The 26,427-nt window shown below is 32.6% G+C and overlaps 1 protein-coding gene across 5 annotated transcripts in view; it reads left to right on the top strand.

Moving 5' to 3' along the window:
* The window catches only part of DCP1 (decapping mRNA 1), a 174,653-nt gene extending 151,300 nt beyond the window's left edge, over positions 1 to 23,353 (top strand). For all 5 annotated transcript variants that reach the window (XM_090410674.1, XM_090410666.1, XM_090410659.1 and 2 more), the window contains one exon: positions 16,828 to 23,353. In XM_090410674.1, the coding sequence (XP_090266800.1) occupies positions 16,828 to 16,908 (81 nt within the window). In that variant the 3' untranslated portion in view covers positions 16,909 to 23,353. The remainder of the gene's footprint in view (positions 1 to 16,827) is intronic.
* Positions 23,354 to 26,427: the final 3,074 nt, after the last annotated feature.

Genomic DNA, 26,427 nt, shown 5'->3' with positions numbered 1-26,427 from the left:
TTATTGCTCAGAAAGAGCTCACCAGTTTTGGTCTTTTTTGTTTCAGTCACCCCTATTATGTTGATCTGGTACTTATCTGATTCCTTGGCTAGCTCCATTTCTTTGCCATTCAGCTTTCTTATGTTGATAGTACCAGATCTTCAATTCTGGTGATATTGAGTTGGGGTGTGTTTTAGGATTTGTTCCAGTAGCTGACTTTTCGCTGTTCGCCCTGGTTCCCTGGCGAAAACAACAGGAGCCTTGTTTAGCCGGGCAACACCCCAGCCCAGCATGAAATTCTATCATGTTGTACCATCATTTAATATTGGGTTTAAGCCAATAAGAATACAATTTGGTCGGTTAAATCCCAAATTGCCAGCCCATCTTTCGTTCAGTATCCAGGTAGATACCTAACAGGGTGCACCACAAGAAGGTGAGGATTGGGCATTAGGTCAGGAGCCCTGGTCAGTTCTCTACATTCTTTTAAAGGCTATGTGGAGGTCTCCTCTCAGTTATACATCTTTGACCCTTAAGCACCCTGGAAAATAAATCAGGTAATTTAAAAGAGATCAGATATAGAAACTAGTAGGAACCATAGGAATAATTTTGTTATAACAGGTGGTCTGCTATAATTAATTGCTTTTGAATTCCAAGATTTTAGAACAGCATTATAGTGTATGAGTTTGTTTTATGGCAATGTTTGCTATATTGGGAGTTGACTGTAGATTGGATTCACTTGACTTTGTTGGCCACTAGAGTGTTTAACTGTTATTCTCTTCAAGCACATGTTTAGGGTTATTACTTCGAGATGGAAAGTGAAGAATCACGTAAAATATTGTTTAGTTAGAAGACATGAGGCAGTACCATAAAATTGCCATTGTGTAAGGGCATGCATTGTGACCAGTAGACCTAATTCATATCATAAGAAACAACTCTACATTTTTATGCTACCACCTCTAAACTTTATTTGTGCTAATATCGTACTCAGATAACAAGCATTCTCCAGGCATACCCAACACATCCATCAAATTGAAAATGTGTAGTGTGATTCACCATTGCTTCAGTTGCTCTATACTCCACTTTGAAAAGTGCATTGTAGCTCTTCCATGAAAATTCATGGCATGTAATTTTCAAAGTTTCATGGAAACAGATGCAGAAGTGATGTCACTTTAAGAGAACACCACATGTTTCTTAAATATGAGTAGACATTCTTGTGAAATGAATAAGAGTTAGTAACATAATTTATTGGCTCTTGTGTATTTCATCTTAGTTATAAAGCCATTGTGAAGGAGGTAATAAAAGAGAACATTTAAAAAAAAAAAAATTAATTGGCATTCGTCTTGTAGCATATGTTTGCTATTCTCATCTTAGTCATAGGTAAGTGGATAGGAGAACTCACTACTAATTATTTTCTTCTGGAAGAACTATAAGAATAAAAGTAAAAAAAAAATCACATGATCATCATCAAATTCCTGCCATTACCCTCAAGGGATGTATAGGATATGATAGTACTACATGAAAATATACATCATTACCAACTTCCTATCTACAATTTTCCTCCAAATCAGTCTGTTACTTGTCAAGACTCCAACATTACCAGATCTTATATTTCTGTCGTCTAAGGCACTTTGTACTGTATCAATCCACCTATATCTTGGTCATTTTCCTGCCAACCTGGCAGAGAACACTTGTTTTGCTAATCTTTCCTCGCCCATTTTGTTTAAGTGACCATACCACCTGAGATTAGCTCTGCTAACGCATTCCTGGATGCTGACAATGTCAAGTTCTTTCCTAATATGCTCATTTTTAATATGATATTGCCATTGATGCCATTTGTTCACGCCACTAATCTTTCTCAGGACTCTCATATCTGTGGTCTCTAGTCTTTGGTCAAGTGTTTTACTTCTGACCCAGCTCTCAGATCCATAAGTTAAAACTGGTTTGAACACTGTCTTGTATACAGCTAATTTAGTGTTCTGACTAATTTCTCTCTTATTCCATATGAATTTATTTAATTGACTTCCTACCATACCAACTTTGTTGATTCTGTTGTCTATTTCCATATTTAATTTACCATCTCCACTAAAAATCGTGCCTAAATAGCTGAAATGTTTTACTTGTTCCACAGGTTCTCCATTCACAACACAGTTGACATTTTCAATGTTTCTGCCTATTTTCATTGTCTTTGTCTTTTTAATGCTGACCTTCATACCATATCTATTATAACAGTTATTCAATTTAGTCAGGGAATCTTGTAAACTTGTAGCGTATTTATTTAGAAGGTATAACATCGTCCACATAAAGCAAAGAACTGACATTAACATCTCCAATTCTGATATCATGTTTAATACCACTTTCCTTCATAATGTGATCCATATAGATAATGAATAACAGAGGTGATAATGTACATCCTTATCTCGCACCAGATTTAACATTAAACCATCTTCCTGCACTTCCTTCAATTCTAACTGCTGACTTACAACTCAAATAAAGACTATGTATCGTTTGAAACAATGCCCCATTGACACCATATAACTGTAACGTATTGAATAGCTTCTCTTCTGGCACCTTGTCATATGCCTTTTCCAAATCGACAAAACTTTAATACAGATCTTTGTTATATTCCCATGATTTCTCCACTATTTGTCGTAAAGTGAGTATCTGATCCTGACAACCTCTTTTGACCTGAATCCAGCTTGTTCTTCACCAAGCTTTTCTTCCACATTTCTTCTCAACTGTTTCTCAAGTATACTTACATAGATCTTGCCAGGACACTCAGTAGAGAAATATCTCTGTAATTCTCACATTCAGTTTTATTTCCCTTTTTATATATGGGTACTATGAGAGCTCCACTCCAACCATCGGGAATTCGTCCCTTTTGTCCAGGCATTCTGAACTATGCAGTGCAGCCACTGTAAGACTTTTATACCACCATACTTCAGCATTTCTGGTTGAATATCATCTACTCCTGCTGCCTTTCCACATTTCAAGCCTTTGATGGCTTTTTCTACTTCAAGTATGGATATATATTCCTGACTGCATGCCTGGTCAGTGTTTTTTATCACTGTGCTGTCATCACTGCTTGTTTCATTTAGCAAATTTTCAAAGTAATTACTCCATACTTCAAGGATATCTTTTTCTCCTGTTTTCATTTCACCTTTATCATCTCTAACTCCTTTTACTGCACTCTTTCCTTTATTCCTAAGCTTCTTCAACAAACTCCATATTTTGCCACCTTCTTGATATTTATTTTCTATGTTCTTGCCAAAGTCCTCCCATGACTTTTGTTTAGCTAGTTTTACACACTGTTTAGCTTTCTTTTTAGAGAATACATTTGTTCTGTATTCTCTAAGAGCACAAGCTGACTTATTTGCCAGGAACTTTTGATATGCTTTCTTCTTTTCCTTCACTGCCTCTTTAACATCCTGTGTCCACCATGGAGTTCTAATTTTTCTATCCTTGCAGACAACTTCACTACATGCCTCTCTAGCTGAATCAATCAGGGTTTTCTTCAAGGCTTGCCACTGAATCTCCAAGGTTTGATTCTTGTTCTCAAACTCTTTCATTTTTCCTTCAATAATCTTTGTGTATTTTAGTCTACAGTTCACATCTGAGAGCTCCTCAACTTTTATTCGCTTTAAAACTTTCTTACATGTCATTCTTTTTAATATGAAATTCAATTTTATCCTGCTCAAGACTAAATAGTGATCACTTCCAATTTCAGATCCTCTGTACACTCTGGTGTCCTGCACCAGAGAGAAAACATCATTATCAACAATAACATAGTCAATGAGACTTTTCTTATTCCTTGCCTCTTCTCTCCATGTGAATTTGTGCACATTTTTATGTTGGAACATGGTATTAGTAATAAACAGTCCATGTCCTGAGCAGAAATCCAACAGGTATTTGCCATTATTATTAGCTTTGCTCTTTTCTCCAAATTTTCCCAAAACATTTTTGTATGTCTGACAATCACTTCCTACTCTGGTATTTAGATCCCCAACGAGGACCAACTTTTCCTTTTTCATTGTATCAATAGCTTTCTCTAGAGACGCAAAAAATTCCTCCACTTCTACCTTAGTAGAGCCTTCTGTGGGACCATAGGCACAAATAAGTCTCATTGTCCAGTTCCCCATTCTGATATTTACCCAAATCACTCTACTCGACACTGCCTGCCATTCAAGAAGATGAGCCTCGTATTTTGTGTTGAATACTATGGCTACCCATTCTTTTCCTTGATTGTCATTGCCTGAATATAACATTTTGTATTTATTGCTCAGAAAGATCTCACCAGTTTTTGTCTTTTTTGTTTCAGTCACCCCTATTATGTCGATCTGGTACCTAACGAATTCCTCCACTAGATCCATTTCTTTGCCATTCAGGCTTCTTATGTTGATAGTACCGATCTTTAACTCTGGTGATGTTGAGTTGGGGTGTTTTGAGATTTGTTCCAGTAGCTGACTTTTCGCTGTTCGCCCTGGTTCCCTGGCGAAAACAAAGGGGGCCTTGTTTAACTGGGCGATGCCTCAGCCGGCATGAAATTTTGTCATGTTGTACCATCATTTTGTATTTTAGTTTAACCAATAGGAATACAATTTGGTCGGCTAAATCCCAAATTGTCAGCCCATCCTCGTTCGTTCAGTATCCAGGTAGATACCCAACAGGATGCACCATGAGAAGGTGAGGATTGGACATTAGGTCAGAAGCCCTGGTCAGTTCTCAGCATTCCTTTAAAGGCTATGTGGAGGTCTCCTCTCAGTTATACAGCTTTGGATAAGAACTTGTCCAGAATATTATTCCTCAACCGTAACAACATTCACATGTTAAGAATTGCTATATCCTGCCTTAGAACATCAGGACAAATAAAATGGTTTCTTTATAAGTTTAATCTGCACACCACCTTCAAGCCATTTCAGAAAATGTCTTTCTTTCTACGATCCACCACAATAAATTAACACTGCCCTTAGTCCTTGTCAACTTTTTTATTTTGGATAGGTGAGCTATTCTTCCGAGATTAGAATCCAGGAACGCCATCACTACAACATCAGTTTCTTGGAAGGCAATGAGTCAGTCATTGCTTATGATACATTGACATTAGTCACAAATTTCTCTGGAATCAATTCAAGAAGCTGCACTACATTCCTTGGTGACATGCCACACCAGGACCACCTTTGTTAAGGTGGTCCTGTTGTATGTTTTCTGGAGGCTTCATGTCTAAGATCAGTCACTCCAGACACACCATTCATCCATCTAATTGAGGGTCTATCCCTTCCTCTTTTCCCAGGAACATTACCTTATGTCTGTTTTGAGAAGTCCTTTCATCCATTCATTGTGTCCAAAGTATTTCAGCTTTCTTCTGTCAATATTTTACTTATCCTTTCAATCACCCATTTATTTGTCCACCTTTCAGTATATGATATATTCATTTGACTTCTGTAATACAGCATCTCAAAAGTAGCTATCCTTTTCCTATCAGATTTCTTTAGGTTCCAGGTCTCACATCCATAAGTTGCTATTGGAAAAACTGCTGTGTCCAGAATACTCAACTTTGTTTCTGTGAAGATAGATCCATCCTTCCAGATTTTAGACAAATCTGGCTGATTTAGCCCTTCCTAATCTTCTTCTGGTGTCTTCTGAACAGCAGTCCTTTGCATGAATCTCAAGACTTGCTGACTTCCTCAGATCTTTCTTTGTTAAGATACACTTGTTTTCAGAAGCTTCCATGTATATATTTCCTTTGAGAACCATGATCTTCATCTTGTTAGGATTGAATTAAAGTCCTCTGTTCAGCTGCACTCAAGTGGATTTAAATTCATTTTTTTTTTCACAAAACATTAAATTTTACAATGATGTCCAAATCTCAGTCACTTTATTTGCATGCTCATCTCAAAGTTTGGGAAGTAATAACAGTTATTTTTTTATTTATTTTTTTCATAATTTATAGGTATCTGTCTATGGAAATGGCATTTGCACCCATAGTACTAGGTCAGCTAAAGAAAGGCTGTTAGTGGTTTACTTCTAGTCTACAACTAGTGTAAATGATTCATAGTGTAAATGTTTCTTTGTCCATATTTCAAGTTAGTTCAATCAGGTTCAAAAACTCCACATGAGCAGTGGAGTTTTTTCCTCCTAGAAATTTGGATTTTTAATCTTGCATCTCAAAAATTGACCATGTAAATTGCACTGTTACAAACAATTATGAGTGTTAGAGTTAGGCTGCCTGCTTGCCTTCAAAAAAGTTAGTTAGGACTAAGAGAGCTCTGTTTATTCTCTTTGAGGAATAAAAGACATTAGGGTATTTATTTATTTTTAGGAATAATTTATATAACTTTTGTATCAAATTACCATCACTGACCATTGTTTCTTTCAAATTCTAATAGTATGTTCATTGAGCATGGACTGAGACAAGTAGTGGACGTGCTACATGTTCAGTCCTGAGTGTTTTACAAACCTTTATTCTCTACTGACAGTGTCCTTGTAACATGAATAAAATATAAATAAATCTGTTTTATTTATGCTGTCTGTTAGTCATTTCATAATAATCTCTGTCCTGACAGCAAGATGAAGTAACTGATCTTCTCAAGGAGCTTTGACTCTCATTTTCAGTATTTTTGGCACACCTCTTTTTGTCTTGAGCTCAGAGTCAGATATGGATTTGGGAATGCTTAATGTCTGTGCAGTACAAACATCCATCCATCTCCAATGACATCTTATTATTTCTCCTCTGGAATGGTGTTTTTTTTTTTTTACTAATATTCATTCAGCATCCAAGATCATAGTGACTTTTTTCAAGTGAACTGCTGATCTCTACTGTAGGCCATCCATTAAGGATGTCCCTTTACCTATTGTAGGATAATGTATATGAAAGGGTTAGTAATGGCACCCTTTCAGCCAAAATTATGCAGAGATTAATGGTAGTTCTTTTGTTAAATATTAATATAAACAAAATCATTATTATTATTATATCCCTGCTTACCAACGTGTTTCTTAATTCCAGGTGATCTTTGGAACTGTTTTTACCAATTTTGCAATATGTCCACTGAACTTTTGCCACAGAACTACCCACTATTTTAGTGCAAACTAAAATCTGTATAGATCATCCTACAGAATTTCTACATCACTTTTATTAGCTACAGCTCTTCAGCTCTTCCTAATTTAGCATTTTCATTTGCATGTTTCATGTGTACAAAACAGTAGTGGTCCAAGTGCAGAGCCATGTGGTATCCAAATCGCCATCTGCCTTCTCCTTGATTCAACTCTACCATATGTTGTTAAGTCATTATTTTCTTTGTTTATATTTCATTAATTGTTACTTGTTTAAATTCTTTAAAGATTAAATCCTTTCTTATTTAATACTCCAATTAGAATCTTATCTGCTGTGCCTATGGTATGACTTGAGGGGGCCTCTCCTTCAATTCGAAAACGTGCACAAATCTTTCAAACAAAGAGAAGTGTCTCAGGGTAGAGCCAAATTCTCCCAGATTGAGAATCTGAAGTCAAATCCTTTTCGGAATTAAGAAAATGTATTTGTTTTGCTGCACGATCTTAATTCCTATACAAGAAAATTAATCTTGCCAGAGAGTTGACTTACAGACTATCACGAATTCAAAATCTAACAATATAAATAAATTCTTACTATACTCATTTCAGACTAGATTGCAGTCATAACCGTTTCCTATCTTAAACTCCCATGCTTCAATTTATTCAGGTTCTAAATTTAAGCAAGAGGTGCATTGACTTGAAATATCAGACACATATTTTTGGTAAATAAAACAGGAATGTTTATTCTCACTAAGACATGATACATGTTAATCAAACTAAATGCTAGGTCCCAAAATTGCAATACTACACAAGCAGACAGTCTATTTTACAATCAGCATATCACGTTGAAAGACATTAGCAGAGACAAGCAATCTTATTCCCATTCACTTAACACAACTTTCTAGATTATTATCTTTCTCTCCTCTTAGATGTTAAAATACGACACTCTAAATTAGACTATTAAACATAGCTGGAACAACTTACTTCTAGAACTAACACAATTCCTTACTGGAGGATTAATCTCTTAAGTCCTATGATATATTAACAGGTCCGATTTAATAGAAATTCGGTACTTTCATTCACAGTGGTCTAAGAATACAATACAAGGATATAAAAGCTTAACATTACCAACCGGCTTAGCCATTCAAGAGATTCTTCTTTATCTGATCCTATTTCAGGCTTTCTTCGAGTAGGTGCCTTGCTTGTCTTGAGATCGATAGTCCTCCATTTCGACTTTCCTGTGAATACATTCACGATTAACTTAAACCTCTTGTGCTTGGAACTCTTCTAACGGAGCCATATGGCTGGAGCTCCACGAACTTTGGCATTCGTTGGTTATCTCTTTGCATTGAAGAAAATGCTCGGACGAAACCGCTACTAGACCGTATCGTCTGCTGACCACTTTCGCCCACTCTACGACCCACACTCGAACACGAACAAACAAAACTAGAGAGAGAGATAGAGAGAGCCCTGCTCGTGCTGCCACTTCCTTTTATACTCCCCGCATCTGCTCTCCCTATTACGTCTCCTAAGCCTTTTCTGCACACAGCACCTTCTCCCTTCGATGGCGTCCCCACGTGGGTATAATGCATGTGTCCCAACTTCGCATGCCGACTGCCTGGGGTTATGTTTACAATTCGGTTACATTTATCTATACTTTGTTCTGACTTTCGTGATACAACATAATCTAAACAATGTTTTGTTTCCTGTCAGCTGTTTATAGGACCATTTATGAAATAATACATAGAAAATTACCAAAATTATTATTAGCATATTTACAATTACTATTCTTGTCTGTTTACAAGCATTTTTTTTTTCTTTTGAAATTTTGCAACTCAGTTAAATCCTGAATGAAATGCTCAAGAATAAATTAAGCCTTGCATTCCAGATTTAACAATGTGCTGCTCTGTAGTGTCCCTCCATCAATTATCCTCTTATATACAAAACCAATTTCATATCTATCCCTATTTGTTCTAATATGTAATAAGTGCTGTGCAGTATCCTTGTGAAATGCCTTTGCAAAATCCATCAAAATCGTGGAGACATTTCCATTATCTCAGCTCCCACATTTTTTGGGAAATGGGTTAGATAACACAATTATAAAATTAAAGATGAAAACTTAAATTCTTACTTGAAATAAATTTATTAGCTGAAAAATTTTGCCTAAGTATCATAGACATCCTCAGTATAGTAACAACAATGGAACACACAGGGTTCTAAGGGATGATGATTACATAATATTATGAAATCCTTGACTTTATGATATATAACAGTGGTGTTCAACCTTTTTTACTATGCGAGCTACTTTTCTATACTAAGCTATTCGGCAATCTACTCTTATATAGATCACGTTCCCCCAACCTGTTATCTGATTACACACAAATATGCAGTTAAATGTGCTCACTCACTTCAGAGGATCCACTCTCCCAGCCCTAAAAACTTTATTTGTGTATTCATAAATTTATTTATCACTTTTAATTATTTTAATACATCAAATAAAACAAATATATTGGAATAAAATATTTCTCTATTTTGGAAAATGAAAGTTAGAAAAAACAACAGATTGGTTACAAACTCACAAGTTACAGGAAATGCTGGTTGATTAAAAAAAAAAGTTAATGTGAAATTTGGCATTGTTTGGACCTCGCAATATTTTCTTAGTCAGGTTGATATGAAGAAGTGGCCAATCGCAGACAATCATCCAAATGATCGTTTGTAATTTGGTTTCTTAATTTTTTTTTTTATGATGTTCATATTTGAAAAAGCGGATTCTGACAAGTATGTCGATCTGAAACATGGCAGAATTTTTCGCGCAATATCAGTTAATATTGGGAATTTTTCATGTGCATACTTCCAAATGACTTCATTGTTTATTATCTCAAGTTCTACTTCAGCTTGGTTTATATCAAACAGCCCACAAATAATTTTTATTTGAAATTTCTATGATGTTCAAGTTTTCTTGAAATGGATTATTGATAAAAGATGCAATCATTTCAGTTTTATTAAAATCTTTAAATCTTGAATTTATTTCTTCCTCAACTAATTCTATTTCATGAATAAATTCTTTTAAATCACAGCGAAGCATTTCTTGATTTTGTTCAAAAAATTTTAATGAATATGGGAGATGTCTAAATTCGCGGTCATTTATATTTTTCTTTAATAAAAGTAAGTATTGTTGGAAACTTTATTGAACTTAACATGTCAATTAAATTTTTATCTCTGCCTTGTAACTCTAAATTTAAATTGCTTAATTTCGTACAGAAATCTACTAAAAATGATAAGTGTAACAACCATGTTTTATCACTCAATTGTGGATAAATATCTCCTTTTTCATCAAGAAAAATTTTTATATTGTTAATTAATACAAGAAATCTTTCTAAAAATTTACTTCTGCTGAGCCAGTGAACATTATTGTACAACAGAAGTTCCCTATCATCATCATCTGCCTATAATTTAAATAACCACCATTGCAGGGCTTTTCCTCAAACAGAATTTACAATTTTAAATGTAATATCCAAAACATCTTTTGTGTTTAATCTTTTGCTACACAGTACTTGTTGGTGGATAATACAGTGGTACGTTAAAATATCTGGATATTTTTCATCATTTTTACATAATGAAATGAAGACTGATTTATTACCTATCATTGCAGGAGAACCATCAGTAGTAATAGACACAAGTTTAAAAAGCAGAAGTTTGTGTTTCACGAATTCATCAAATGCAGAAAAAATGTCTTCTCCCATAGTCCTTCCCAATAATGGTATAATTTTCAAAAGTTCTTCTTTATTTGAATAATCTTGAAATACCATGCAAATAAATACCATTAACTGAGCAGTATCAGTGAAGTCGTTTGATTCATCAAATTGTAATGAAAACGCAACACACTGGTGAATGTCTGACATTAACTGAGTATTCAGATCGGCACTTAAAATTTAACTCTTCTCATAACTGTTGTTCTGGAAAGTTGTAAATCTTTAATATTCGAAATGATTTTATTTTTAAAATCAGAAAATAAAGATTCTGCTGCAGCAAAAAACGATTCTTTTATTAACTCTCCATCAGTAAAAGGCTTTTTAGCTTTTGCTAATAAATGACACACTTTCAAAAATGCACTAGTGGCTGATATTTGTTTATTTATTACTTTCGAAATCATATTTTGTTGTCCAGAAAGTCCTGCCTTTAAATTTATAATTTTTGATTCACGTATTTCGGAATTGGGGGGGAAATCTTCATATTTTGCATGTAGCTATCGAAAATGTCTCTCAATATTACCTTTTTTTGGAATTGCTACAGATGAATTACAAATCAAACAACAACACTTACCATTTAAGATTGTAAAGAAATAATCCATTTCCCATTCCTTGTGAAAATGATACATCTTCGATTTCTTTGATACACTCATGATTATTCTCAAATTTAAAAAAAAAAAAAAACTTTTAAATATTTTATTAAAATAAAAAATGTTTATAACTTATCAATTAGTGAACAAAATAATGGTAAATCCAACGATAAATTTAGAGCAACTGAAACTAAACTGAAATTCTAACATTGGTTAGTGGGAAGTGTGTGATGTAGTTACGAGTAAACACGATTATAAACAAAATGCATACGATGTGCTTTGCTTATAATCGTATTCACTCGGCTCGCTGTTTGACTTCCACTGATCCAAATTAATTCATTTATCCGGACTTATAAGAAAATTACTGTTTTGACAATTTTAACGAAAAATAAATAAACAATAGCGATACACTTAAAGAGAATTAAAAAATAATACAAAATAATGATAAATAAAATATTATGTTTTCAGTTTTAATTAAATTTGTAAGTAAGGAGGAATAAACAAGAGATCATGATCAACGGGTTGAACACCACTGATATATAACATATAGCTCCTCCCACTCAAATACTACCGCTGCCTTCTCGTGGTAGAACCTGTTATCACAAATGAGGCTCTGGTGACTGGGTATCAGCGGTATAACTGAAACATCTGCACAAGAGTAAATGCTTGTGCGTAAAATGCATGTCTGGATGCTGAGGTAGGCAGTCCTACTATCAGAATAGGAACTCTATGGGCTAACAATCTGCAAATATCTCATATAAATATTGTTTTCAAATTGGATAAATGAAGAAATCAGGTGGATTTCTTGGTATTGAAGGAACTGACGGAAAGCATTTACAACCCCCTCCCCCCTGCTGTTCTGGATGGAATCTGGGAAAGAAGAAGAATGAAACACAAAATTACAATAAAGGAATCAATTTTAAAAAGCGGCACTACAGTTTCAATAGAACAACAGATGGTTAGTGACTTCCCAATTATTAAAAAGAAAAAAAAATTATGATAATCAAGAATTTGTATAAAAATGATATAGTAATATTTCCCATAAGGGAGATAACCAAAGACCATCAGATCTGTTTAGTCAGTGTAGAAAGGCCTCAGAGCTCTCCTTATACAGGGTCGCCTATAAGTCATGAAGCTATTTAAAAATGTGAATAATTTTTTGATTGTTTTTTCAGGTATTCTAAGAAACATTTGGTAAATTAATCATGGAAAAGTTCACAACCCAACAACAAACCAAAATTGTGCAATTTTATTTTGAAATTTGGCATTCAATTTCAGCGTTTTCCAGATAAAGTTATTAAATGTTTAAGCTCCTTTGTGACTTATGGGCCATTCTGTGTAACTGCCCTAAAAGAAATCTATGTTTATGTAAAAGTTTAGTTTTCTTTCAAAAGAACTGTTTAATTTGGATTCATGAATCTTAGTAGTCTGGCCTAGCAGAACATGCTATCTTGACTAAACATAGTCTTTTGTAAGAAAACTAAACTTTTACATAAAAATTGATTTCTTATAGAGCAGTTATATAAGGAGAGCTGTGAGGCCTTTGATATATTATATATAGCAATATATAATATATTGATATAATGGTATAGTAATATTTCCCTTAACCACGCTACCAGCCAAGACATCTATAGACGTCAAGGTTATCATGGATGTGAAGTGCATGTTAAAATTGTAATACCATTGATATTACATTGAAATATATGATGGATACGAAGCATACGAGGATGCGTATTTGATCCATAATGGCCGGGAAGGTGGTTAATGGGAAATATTACTATATCATTTTTTTTTTTTTTTTTTTGCAAATTCCACATGATTATATTATTGTATTTTTGTTTCTTTTAATAATTGGGAATTTACTAGCCATCTGTTATCCTATTGGTGCTGTCGTGGCACTTTTTAAAATTGATTATTTTATTTTATTTTCCATTATTGTTATTGTGTGAGGATGTCGGTGATACATTTAATTCGTATGAGTTTGTTTCTGTCTTTTGAGCTATAGAAAAACTCATATAGTTTATTGAAAAAGCAAATTTTTCAAGAAAGAACTAATACAGAATAAATGTGTTTAAATGTGAGGAATGGAACTGCTTACAACCACACTCTAAGTCAAAGATATCAAGTTCAATATTTGTATTTTATTAATAAAGATGTGGTACTACATGAATAATGCAGTTTTACTTTTTTTATATTAATATTAATACAGGTAGCATAGTTTATCTTGCTTTAAATCTGACAGATCATTTGACAGTATTTGTAAACTGATAGTAAACATGCCTTATCCACTCATATCTAATTGAAAAGTGTCTGGTATGACACTTTTCAGATGTTTCATATTTTGCAATACATCCAAATCGATTTATTGAGTAGAGTTTAACATGAAGGATAGAAAGAATAAAGCTCACAGCAATTATGAAATACATGCCACAGATTCAGTTTTTAAATTATCAGATCTATTTTATTGTGAATGACAGAAAATAGATATAAATTTATCTTGCAAGGATCCTGACTGTACTTTCTTAGATTAGCTATGCTTATACATTCTGGAATGTTAAGTTCCTTTCTGTTATCTTCAATTTGGATATGATTCTGCCATTGATATCATCTGTACACTCCTGATTTTTCTTTTAATTCTTGTATTTTTTTTTACCTAACTCTGATATACCGCTAGTGTAGTGTTTTGGCTAATTTCTCTTATTTCATATAAATTTATTCAACCAACTCCTTGCCATACCACCTTTGTCATCAAATTCATGATATGCACACTCCTGTGGCACATCTTGCTCAGGAATTTTAGTACAATTTTCCTCCAAGTTAATCTGTCACTCTCGGGACTCCACTATTGTCACATCTTATATTCCAGTCTTCAAAGCTTTTCTGATTGCATCAAACACTTGTTTTGTTAAACATCCCATTCTGTCTAAGTGATCATAACACCATAGATCGACTCTGCTCACAAGTTCTATAAAGCTAATTTGGTGTTTTGATTGCTTTCTGTTTTATTCTGTATAAATGTATTTGACTCCTAACCATATACCACTTTTGCTTATTTCGTTGTCTATTTGCATATTATTTACTTTACCATCTTCACTAAAAAATTATGCCCAAATTTTTTTTTCTCTCTCACCCACAAAAGGTTAAACCTATAATACATGAGTATTATGGGTGGGCTGAGGATATCTTATCAGTTTTATATTTATTTTTTTACATAATCCAGAAACCCTATTCTGCAGACCCAACATGGAACTTTTTTCAAGCCACTTCAGGACTGCAATAAGCAGGGCTTACACCAAGCAATTAAATTTTATGTACCTTATGTGGTGAGATTTGAACTAACCGGTTGTTGATTTGAGAGTTGGTATGTTAATTGCTTTACCAACCAGCCAATATAGCTGAAATGCTTGACTTGTTCTGTATGTTCTCATTCAGGATGCAGCTGATGTCAGTGTTCCTACCTATCTTCAATTTTGCTTGTTTAATGCTGATTTTCATTCCAAATTTGTTGCAGCAGTTATTCAGTTAAAGAATCCTAGACTGGATTTATACTGATTTATTTAAAAGTATAACATTATTTGTATAAAGAAAGGAAACAGATGAACATCTTCAGATTTGATGCCACTTGGGCTTAATGCTAACTTGGTTTATTCTGCTTTGTTTCCAAATTTAATTTGCTCTCTTCACTAAATATTTACTTAAATAACCAAAATCTTTTAATTTTTCTGCAGGTTCTTCATTGAGAATACAGGTGATGTTTTTATAGTTTCTTTTGATTGTTGTAATAAATTTAGTTTAAACCTTTATCCAAGTGTAAGCAAACAAGGTTTGCGCCTGAAGACCACCTTTACTATGAGTTACTTCAGTCCTGAAGATACTTCAGGTGCAAACCTTGTTTGCTTACACTTGGATAAAGGATTAAACTAAATTTATTATAGTCTAACCAAGTGGAAAATAAACTTCCAACATCTTTCTCTAAATCCGAAGTTCTTTAATAATAAGGTGGTACACCTTTTGGCAACTCTTATAGGTAAATATGACCTCTCAATTGCTTCTGCCTTAGTATCACCACTTCTGGGTCTGGCTCCCACTGACAAGACCTCAATAAAGGTTGAAACCTTTATTGAGGTCTTGTTTCAGGGTTTCAACCTTTATTGAGATACTGAGACAAGGAGTGATGAGAGCTTGGTCAACCTTTACTACGAGTTGCCTCAGTCCTGAAGATACTTCAGGTGCAAACCTTGTTTGTTTATACTTGGATAAAGGATTAAACTAAATTTATTATAGTCAAACCAAGTGGAAAATAAACTTCCAACATCTTTTGATTGTTGATTTTTCATACCATACTTGTTACAACAATTGTTCAGTTTCTTTATCAGTGCTGGAGTACCTCTCCTTTACATCAATGACCTTCTCTCTCCAACTTCAAATCCTATTTATAGTTTTGCTGATGACACTACTCTCCATCCTCCCTCTTTTCATTCAAGAAACAGCATAGTATCCAAGTGATTGAAGCCTCAAGGTTTTTTCATAACCAATGACTGGTCTCCTCATCACTCAGAAGAAGATAACTTAGTGAATTTTGGTGCTATTAAAACTCAGACCTGTCTTATTACCCACAAGAAAAATCTGATTTCACTACCACTTACTTTTGATAATCTTCCGACATCCTTTGAAGATCAGTTTTTTCTTCTTGGACTAACTGTCACGTCCAGCTTATCCTGGCAAAAAACATATTACATCAATAGCTTTCTCAGCCTATCTTAAAAACGTGTTCTTTTTTGTTCAAAACGTTACTTTTCTTCAACTCAACTCCTAACCCTTTGAGCCTCAGATCTCACCAACCATGAAATGGTACCCTTCGGTCACCTTCCCACAGGTGCTCTGTTTCAACACTATGCCTTTTCTATAGGTACTTTCATGGCCACTGGTCAATACCCATACACTATCCAACTCCAGACATACCGAGTGAACTTCTCATCATCTTCCTTCCTTCCATCCATTCATCCCTGTTCTTTGGAACAATCTCCCTGTACTGATTTTCCACATAGTACAATCCTCGGTTCTTTAAGAAAATTATTAGATTACTTCTTTCTCCTTAATCACATATCTCCTTACCATTCATAGCACTGTTATGTTTATAGGTTTTGTGATCTTTTACGTGTGTCATTTGTGGAGGGGTAATCTTAAAGACCTGTGTTGTGATATATATGAAAAGATGGTCATTGCCTGCATGTAGTTCAATGTTTGCAGAAACAAGAATTCGGTTATGAAACTGGATGGCGTGTTAGTAATGGCATTCCAATATTTTTATTTTACTTATTTGGTTATTCAAAATACCCTTTCTGACCAGAATATATATATATATATGTGCAATAAGATTTAGCTATTAGAGAATTTTCTAATCTGTAGCACATTCATTTTATGAAGATATGCTTTCACATAATTTTGTTGTTTTTATTTCTTTCTAGAATGATGATGAATTTTTATCAAGAATCCACGAGTGCTATATTACAAGTTTGAAGAGCCGTCTGAATGGCTATATGATTTGACAGTATCATTGTTCTCATCACCACAACAATTTGTTCATAGATACTGAAGTTGTTCCTTTGTTGTGGTACTCCATATAAACTGTTCAGTCTTTGTGTATAGTCTTTGCTCCTGTTTGAGAATTAACACTAGTTGTGTACAGATAGTGTGTATTGATAAGGACAACTTTGACATATCAGTTATGTTAAATTTAATTTTTAATCAAGTTATCGCTTATTTAGCATTCACACGAAGCTGTCCGACAACAAGTTTCCATTTCATTTTATACACTTTTAAATTGTTCAGATATGCTTGAATTTAGTAAGCAGAGTTAAATTACTCTTTAGAGCTCTTAAATAATTTCATAACTTCCATGAAAGAACAGTTTTCCATTTCAGATGTATAATAGTTTTGCATTTTTAAATGCATCTTATAAAAATAATGATTTGAACTATTACATTTTTTCTTAAACATTCTTTTATGGCTTTTAAATATGCACTGTAGACAAAAAGTACTTAAAAAAATGAGTCTGGCCCTAAGGAGTGAAGAGTTTGCCACACTGTTAATATTCTGAAAAATTGTAATGTTTATTCTTATGAAAGCATTATATGCATAATTCACATATGCTTTTTCACCAATTGATTTCTCATCTTCCCACTTGCACGCACCATAACAGTTTAAATTATATGCCTGTGTGATAGAGAAAAAGCTTCATCAGATTTTTTTTTTTTTTATGTATACTGTCATTTTTATAGAATTCTGGTAGTATAATTTGTTTTAAAATCGACTTAAAGCTGTTTTATGCGTGATGTCCCAGTGTTACACTTGTATGCTGTCAGAAATTGTGTACTGTCATAGTAATAACTGCTTTAAGTTGCAAGTTTTCAGCTATTTCCTTAAAACTATATCAAATGCAGTACTAAAAATACCAAAAAAAAGTCTTGAATTTTATTCTCGAATGTACAGTTATACTTTGGTAATCAGAGTAGCTTAGTAATGTATTTAAAGCTACATATCCTAAACTGATCTTTATACCTTGGAAGTATTACTGCTCTGTATGTAAGAAGTCATGTGTTCATGTATTATAATGTAATGTTGAAGGTAAATATTTTTGCACTGTTCCTCGAGTAAAATGCCATGTTTTCTAATTTTTTAAGCATTAAAGCAGTGCTTTTTGTACAGTTAGATATGTATAAATACAAATGAAATTTGTCCTGCTTCTGTATACACCATAGTATTAAATATCTAATATACAAAATAGTATATATCTGGCTAGTTAGCAACTTATTTCCTTCATACTTGTCCTTCCATGATGAGAGAGAGAGAGAAGAGAATCTTTCTACTTTATCTGTAACCTTAGATATGTAGGGTTACAATATTCAAAGCAATTGCAGTCAGGTTTCTCTTTCTATTTCAGTAGTATAAATAGCTGCAGTACATAGGTAGAGAGGGTGGAAGGGTTGGTTGGAAGTGCATGTGCCAAATTTTCTCACTTTTTCCTGCACTTCAAGTAAGCTTTCCTGCATTTAGCAAGCAGGTATGATTTGGACTATCGCTGGCTCAGTGTTTAAGCAATAATTTATGTGAGTCCTTGTTTTGTAAACTACTTAAGTGTAGTTAAAGAAGAAATTATTCTTCATAACATTAATATAGGGATCAAAACTTTGCCAATCAGCCTTCAAATTGTATGCAGAAAAAGAATAAAAAAAAAGTAATGACTAGGAAAATGTGACCGGTGACTTATATAATTAATGTAACTAATTCTGTAAGTCACTCTTCTGCCCAGCTTGGCAGAAAAATTATTTAATTATTCTGAATAATTTAAGAAAGCATACATTCAGTATAGCTGCTTTTTGTAATGTCTTATTTTTAGCATTGATACTGTCACATCTCTGAAATTCTTGATAATCAGTGGAAAAGATGAAATGTGCAAGAAAGTACAAATGTTTTAAGTGTTTAAATATTTATCATTGTACCTACAAGTGCATAATTCTAACAAGTTGCACTATTAAAAATGTAAATTAACATGTCTTTTAAAAGAGCATTACTGCTAATTAAAAGATGAAACATAGTTTCAAAGTACTCTGAAGAGTATTTTTGAAAGTACTGATAAGTGATTTTAACTTCTAAATACAAATAATTATGAAGTACATTTCTAACACTGTGATAGAAATTTTTCTTTTCTTTTCTTTTTGCTCTCAGGTGTTTTGAGTGCAAGTTTTTTCTTTTGTAGTTTTTGTAATAGTTGAAAGTGTAGAAATCAAGTTACAGAAATTCTCTAGTCTTCAGAGACCAGTTTGATAATGTAATTAAAAAAGTGAGCATCATTACTAATTAACACTGTCAACTGTAATAACTTTTGTAGAAAAGTTTATTGTAATGTTAATAACTGGTACAACTTGAGTTGACTAGTTGAATATTGTAATGGTGCTAATGCATGTGTTTTGCTGTGTGTGTTTTCATGAATGAATGTATATGTAAATAGTTAAAAGTACTGCTAAATGATTCTAATATTGAGGAGTATACCTGGGTCATGTTTTGTGAGTGTATAAGAATCATGTTCGTCATAGTATTTTATGTATTTCAAAATGCTTTTAATGGGTGGGATAATTTTTCTCCCATAATGTATATGTGAGTTGTGAATGTGAGAATGATATAATTTGTATATGGTTGTCTCTACTGATAATTTCATTGATAAATAAAATTATCAGTAATTAATAACGTGTTAATTCTTAACTATGTTTGAATGTGTATTTTAAATTGTTTGTTCCAATGTGCTGCCATAAAATGTGTGATTGAAAAATGATATACATAAGAATTATTTTTTGAATCACTTGCTTTGTCATTTCATTCTGATTTTGATCTAGTGATATAACCAGTTTAGTAGTGGAGGGATTGGAGTAAGGGGTTGCATTAAATATGCATTACATGGCAGCTTATCATTTTGGACACAAATTTATTTTTGTCTTTAGCTTTCTGTGTAAATCTCAGTCTATCTTTTGTTGTTAGTTTGTTTTTTATCCTTCCCATTAACTGTTATTCATCATTACAAGAACCTCTGTTCTCTGTGATATTAGGAGGTTTTAATTTGCTCATCTATTTCTCACTGTATTCTATTATCTTACTTTATTATTTCAGATATTGAGTTTGTAAGTCTGCTGATTATGATACTAGACATTTTAATTAGCACTTAAGATGTATTAGAAGATTGTGTATATACTGGGTGTTTGTTGCAACATAACAGCTCAATGTCTTATCACTCGTTACTTCACTTCACCATTCCCCCCCCCCCCTCATGTCATCCTGATGAGATCTTTCAATAGCATATATTTCATTAATATTTTGATAAACTGTGCTTAGGATAGGCAAGTGATTTGTGTAATACTTAATGAGTTAAGTATCTGTAATAGCATTTTTAAGTGAAAACAAAGTTTAAATCATTTGAAACTTTTTTTTGTAGTTCATATTGACAACTTGGGAAATGCTTCTATAACTATTTCTACTGCTAACTGAGAATTACAAAAAAAAAACTTTGTTTTTTGAACTACAATATACATTTGGGGGGTGGGATTCTATAATCAGTCAAGAGGTTTAATAGTATTGATAAAGATTTATTTTCACTGCAGATACTTTAAAAAGATATTTGCACAATTAGAGAATAAGATGATGTGTGAGATACATATAAATAGAAAAATCAAAAAGAAGGATCTTAATTTCTGGCATGGATTTTTAATAAAATGTTTTTTGTATAAATTTTCTTATATCAAAGATTGCTATTACAACAAATAGTAGCATGTTCAGTTTTTTTTCCTTCAATTTTTACAAAGGGATAAGTATTCTTTCTGTTTTCTTTTAATAACTCTCTTGAATTTAAAATGTGACAATTTAAGATTCTTACTGTGAACTTGTGTATATGTCACAAGCTATATAGCCATTCATTTTTCAGTGCTATACAACAAACTTGAAAGTGTGTGGGCAAATACCATGTGACTTATTGTATATAATTACATTTAATATTAGTTATTATTATTATATTGCCAAAAAAATAGCAATGACATTATATTAATAAATATTTTGTCCTGGTGCAAAAGCAAGTATTTGATTTCTGTGATTAATAATGTTCTTAATTTGCCACTATAGTGGCATAAAATTTCAGATTATACTCTGAGATGAAAAGATCCAATCCTTTTTTCTTGTAGTATATAGAAATGTAACGAGCTATTTTAAAAATAAACAACAACAAAAGAAAAAAATATATTTCCACAGAGAAAAAAACGGTACCTTTAAGGATAATATTAAGAAAAAATATTAACATTTTCATTCTCTGAATGCACCATTAGCTAAATTAAGCATGTGGAAATATATAATATTTGAACAGTTCCAATTAAGATGATTAATGGTTCAGTTAAATAATTATATTTTGGAATTTCCAACTTTTCTATAATTGTGTGTGTGTGTGTGTGTGTGTGTGTGTGTGTGTGTGTGTGTGTGTGTGTGTGTGTGTGTGTTAAATTAACAGTTATGTTAAATTATTACAATGCATTTTAAAAAATTAACTGGAGTTTTTAGAATAATTATTTTTAAGATACTTAAAGTGCAGTAAGTTGCTTCTTATCAGATTTCTATACCATTTGGATAGCTAAACAGATTGTCTATCCCCTCAAATCAGTGATCTTAGATGCATTTGGCCTTTGTGGCTGTTTGAGTTGCATCTGTTCGGGGTTGTGCATGGTAGCAATTGTATTCGGGGAAAAAAAAGCATTTAAATTATATGCATTTTTTATACTGTAAAAAATATAAAAAAGATGCATGTATGCAGTTAATCTGGGTCATTGATAATAAACCTTGTAATATTCCAGTATTTTTTGTTTGAAAATGTGTTGAAGTGTGTTAATGTTGCAAATCAAAAATAGTTCACTAAAGAACCCTTCTGTTTTAAGGGATGATGAGGTTAGAGGAATTTGGAAATGAAATAGTTTATCTCATTTCTGTTTGTAGTAAAATTTAAGATTGATTCCCAGTTATTTGCAAACCAAACAAGGTCTATTACCACTGAAATATATCAGACATTTCTAAAATTCGTCATTGATCACTGCTAGGCTTTTTCTTGTTGCTCTATCTTGATAATTTGCATCTAATTCACTTTATGAATTATAAAAAATGATAAAAAAAAGGAATGATAACCTTTGCAGTGGACAAGATGCTTATAGTAGATTTACCAGTTAGTAGTGCTAAAATGGAACATGCTCTGGTAAAACTCGGTAATCAGGTGCATGTTTTAACCATAATGTTCTTATTCTTATTGAAAGCAACACTACCTAAATGCTACTTTCAAAAAGAATAAAATAATTTTTTATCTCAGTACTATGATTATTACATAACCATTTTCATTAAATTAAGGAATTTAATAATGTCATTGTGCTATATCTCTAGTAGCCATTTTTTTCATATTCTGTTTAATTAAATTCATTAATTTAATCCATACGAATTGTTCTGCGCTTACAACTGATTTTGATTGTGGTTGATTCTATTTGCGTTGTTTTCTAGTTTTTTGTTTTAAAAAAAAAGTACCTATAACTCATTCATGTAAGTGATATCATTTTGTAATGCAGATATAACAAGTATCTTATACTTGACAAGAAATTATATTCTTTTTTTCATCCATATTTTAATATATTCTTTAAGATATAAAATCTGTTGTGTTTACTTAATAAACAATTGTGTTATATTACTGATCCAAAAGCTTTGTTTTTTTTTAATACAAGTGACCTTAATCAAAAATTTCAATGACTGTATTATAATAAACAATGTAAAATTAATATTCATAACTTTACATAATTGTATTGTGATTGTTACCACTTCTAAGTATAGAATAAATGCACCTTATAGGTTTTTTTTTTACTGGTACCAATTATCTAAATACCCAGGTATCCATCTCTTGAAAAAGAAGAGAAGGGTGGCTGGATAACAGGGGTTGACTTGCTGTAAATAAATTACTCAAATTATCATCACTAAATATTGTTAAACAGCTAGTTTTTAATTTTAGATCTGTTTACAAAACAGGGAAAATTACTGCTTCATTTCAAAATACTTTTTTCAAGTATTTTGAAATGAACTTTATTAAAGCATGTGAATATTATAATAAATCCTCTGATTTTGAATATATGGGTTATCACTGTTATAACATGTTTTTAATTTGTGTTGTAACACTTTATGTACAGTTTTCATTTAAGTAATGCAACCTTATAGCACACTTTGTTCTGCCAGTTTTATTCATTTATTGTAAATCATGTAAAACTATCAAGAGTAATGTGATTCTTTTATTGCTGTAAACAACATTGATTTTAATGAAAAATGTTAATGTTTGTAATTTTGGTTGAAAAATCAAAACCCAGTGAAAATATTCAAAATCTACAATTCTATTTTAAATTTATTTTTATAATAAAAAATGGTGTTTTTGAGCACTACTTTCTTTGTTTTGTGGTTTGTTCAAACATATACTCAGAAGTAAAAATTTGGAAAACAGCAGTATACTTTTACAGTACTTTCAGTGTACAAAGAGTACTTTTTTAGAATATTTCAGATAAATACAAATATCACAATGCTGTTTTGCATATTTTGATGGATACATCAAATTGATAGAGGGGCATTATTCTGCAATCCCAACACAAACATATCGAGGACAAAATTCCTACTTTGCAGATGTATACTACTTCCCTCATGGAATGTTTTTTTATGGGACTCCCAACCACAAAAGGTTTATTTATAAACTTATAGTACATTTGTACCATGAGTGAGCTGATACAGTCCAGAAACTCTGCTCTAGAGGCCAAAGTAACCTTTTCAAGCCAATTCAGACCTGCAATAAGTGGAAGGACAGTGGTCTCACAGTGAGTAATGAAATTCATCTACCACCTCAAGACAATGCCAAACATCCATGCTCATCGGTGGATAGCAGATACACTAAACACTCAACCAACTAGGTTAGCAAATTATATAAATAGCACAATGTATTCATTTATCTCAGTTGCAGACCTTCAGTTCCTGGTTTAAATATATATATCATATACTATGATACAATAAAACAAACCTGAGAGCTACATTTATTCAGAACCGATCAACACAAAAAATCAGGAAAGAAACTGGATGCAAAATTAATATATAACTAAGGATGTTGAAGTCTGATATTACTATACTGCAGTAAATGAAAATTGCAGGTCAGTATGTATAATAAACCATTTATTTTGATATGGTAGTTGTAATAAAGAAACATTCATCTGAATTACAGTACAGGAGAAACTACTACTGAGCCTTTCACAATTTGTAAAAGATAGGTTTTATTAAACTTTGTTGATTAAAAGAAAATATGAACTGTCTGTAGATAATAGTGCATGTTCTTCTTGTCCCAAGATTTGACAAATTAATGAAGTGGACACTTCATAGAAACTGATACGTTTCAGTTCTTGTTGTGAAGTGTTACTTTATTTATTTTTTCCCTCTACTCATTCCAGACTTACTCACTTTTTGGTGTAGTTTTTCTTCTGGTGCTTAACACTGCAACTTGGAGTAATGAACCTATTCCAATTTAGCAAATTCAATTAGGATCACTAAGTGTTGGAGCACTGTCTGCTGTACTATTACCACAGCATTTTAAAATCATTAGATATGAGACCAGCCATCATTGATTGCTAAGAGTGGAGACGTCTATAGATTTAAAAAAAATTATGACTAAAGGCACTCTACCTACTCCCCTTCGGGAATAAAAGGTAGAGGATTTTTTTTTTCTGTAGAAGTTTCATGATCATCTCTAAAGGTGACTTGGATAAATGTTGAAGTGGTTACTTACTTCCTCTTCACTCCACCTGGGAGCATAGGTCTTCCACTGGACTCTGTTTTTTGCTTCTTCTTTTATTTAGTTCCAGTTTTTATTAATATTTGCTAATTCTTTCAGTATTGCTCTTTTCCATGTTTCTCTTGGCCTTCCTCATCTTCATTTAAACCTTGTGGGTTCCAATCTAGAGCCTGTTTTACTATTATTTTATCTTCTTTCCTCAACACATGCCCCAACCATCTCCATTTCCTTTCACGTATCTGTTGCAACATGCGTTTCTGGTTTGTTCTCTGCCATAGTTCTTCATTTGATATTTGTTGTGGCCAATATATTCCCAGTATCATTCTTAAACACTTGTTTAGGAAGACCTGGGCACTGTTAACTATCTTTTTGTTTAACATCCAAGTTTCTGATCCATACATTAGTATTGCCTTTACATTTGAGTTAAATATTCTCATTTTAGTTTTTATAGACAAATTCTTGTTTTTCCAAATATTTCTAAGTTGGTTGAAAGTTGAATAAGCCAGCTGTTTCCTTCTATTTATATATTCAGTAGTTCCTCCTTTTATTGATACTATTGAACCAAAGTATATGAATTGTTCTACTTCTTTAAGCGGTATTTCTTCTATTTGTTTATTTTGTTTTGCATTTATTTTTATTTATCCTAAGATCAACTTTTTTGGCTGTTTCTACAAGTGTTGTTTTTTGTTCTATATGTTGGTGCTTCTGTGAAAGTAAGCAGATATCTGCAAAATCTAGATCTTGGAGTTGGTTTTGAAGTAACAATTGTAATCCTGTATTTCCATGAGATACTTTTCTCGTCACCCAGTCTACAACATTTAAAAACATAGTAGGGGAGAGTATACAACCTTGCCTTACTTCTGTCTTTGTTTTAAATGGTTCTGAGAGGGTATTTCCATGTATTACTTTAATTTTAAAATCTTCATACATTTTTTTAATTATTCTTATTTTTTCTGGGAGTCCATAATTTCTAAGTAATTTCCATAGGAAAGATCTGTTTATACTATCGAAAGCTTGTTCAAAATCAATAAAATTTAAATATAAGCTTGCCTACCATTCCAATGATTGTTCTATGATAATTCATAAAGTAGCAATGTGGTCGGTGCATGATCTATTGGCTCTAAATCCTGCCTGTTCTGGTCTTAGTTGTTTTTCTATTTCTATTTTGATTCTTTCTAGTATTATCCTTGCTAGTATTTTACTTATAACACTCAGCAATGTTATACCTCTCCAATTTTTGCATTCAGATAGGTTCCCTTTTTTGGGTAGTTTAACCAGTAATCCAGTATACCATTCCTTAGGCCACTCTTCTTTCTGCCATATCTCATTTAGTAAGGGATATAATATCTCTGCTATAAGTTTTGGATTTGCTTTTAGTATATCGCCTTGTATGTTGTCTGCTCCTGATGCTTTACCTGTTTTGATCTGAGTTATTGCTTTTGTTATTTCATTCAAATTTACAGGGTGTTCGGGATAAATTTGACATATTTATAATTAATTATATTTTTCCGTAAGTTACATGTATTAACACACACTTCTCTTCATTTAAAAGTTTGGACCCTTCTTCATTCATATACAAGATGTCAGAAAGGATGGATAGCTGGAACCCACCTGAATCATGGAAGAGAATAACTTGTATCATGATGATTCGTGCCCGCCATCAAAATAAGGATATTACGACTGCTGCCCA

This window comes from Typopeltis vanoorti, chromosome 2 (assembly GCF_054136105.1).
Source record: "Typopeltis vanoorti isolate ZY-2024b chromosome 2, IOZ_Tvanoo_1.0, whole genome shotgun sequence".
Classification (NCBI taxonomy): Eukaryota; Metazoa; Arthropoda; class Arachnida; order Uropygi; family Thelyphonidae; genus Typopeltis; species Typopeltis vanoorti.
This window is presented reverse-complemented; position numbering and strand designations above follow the sequence as displayed.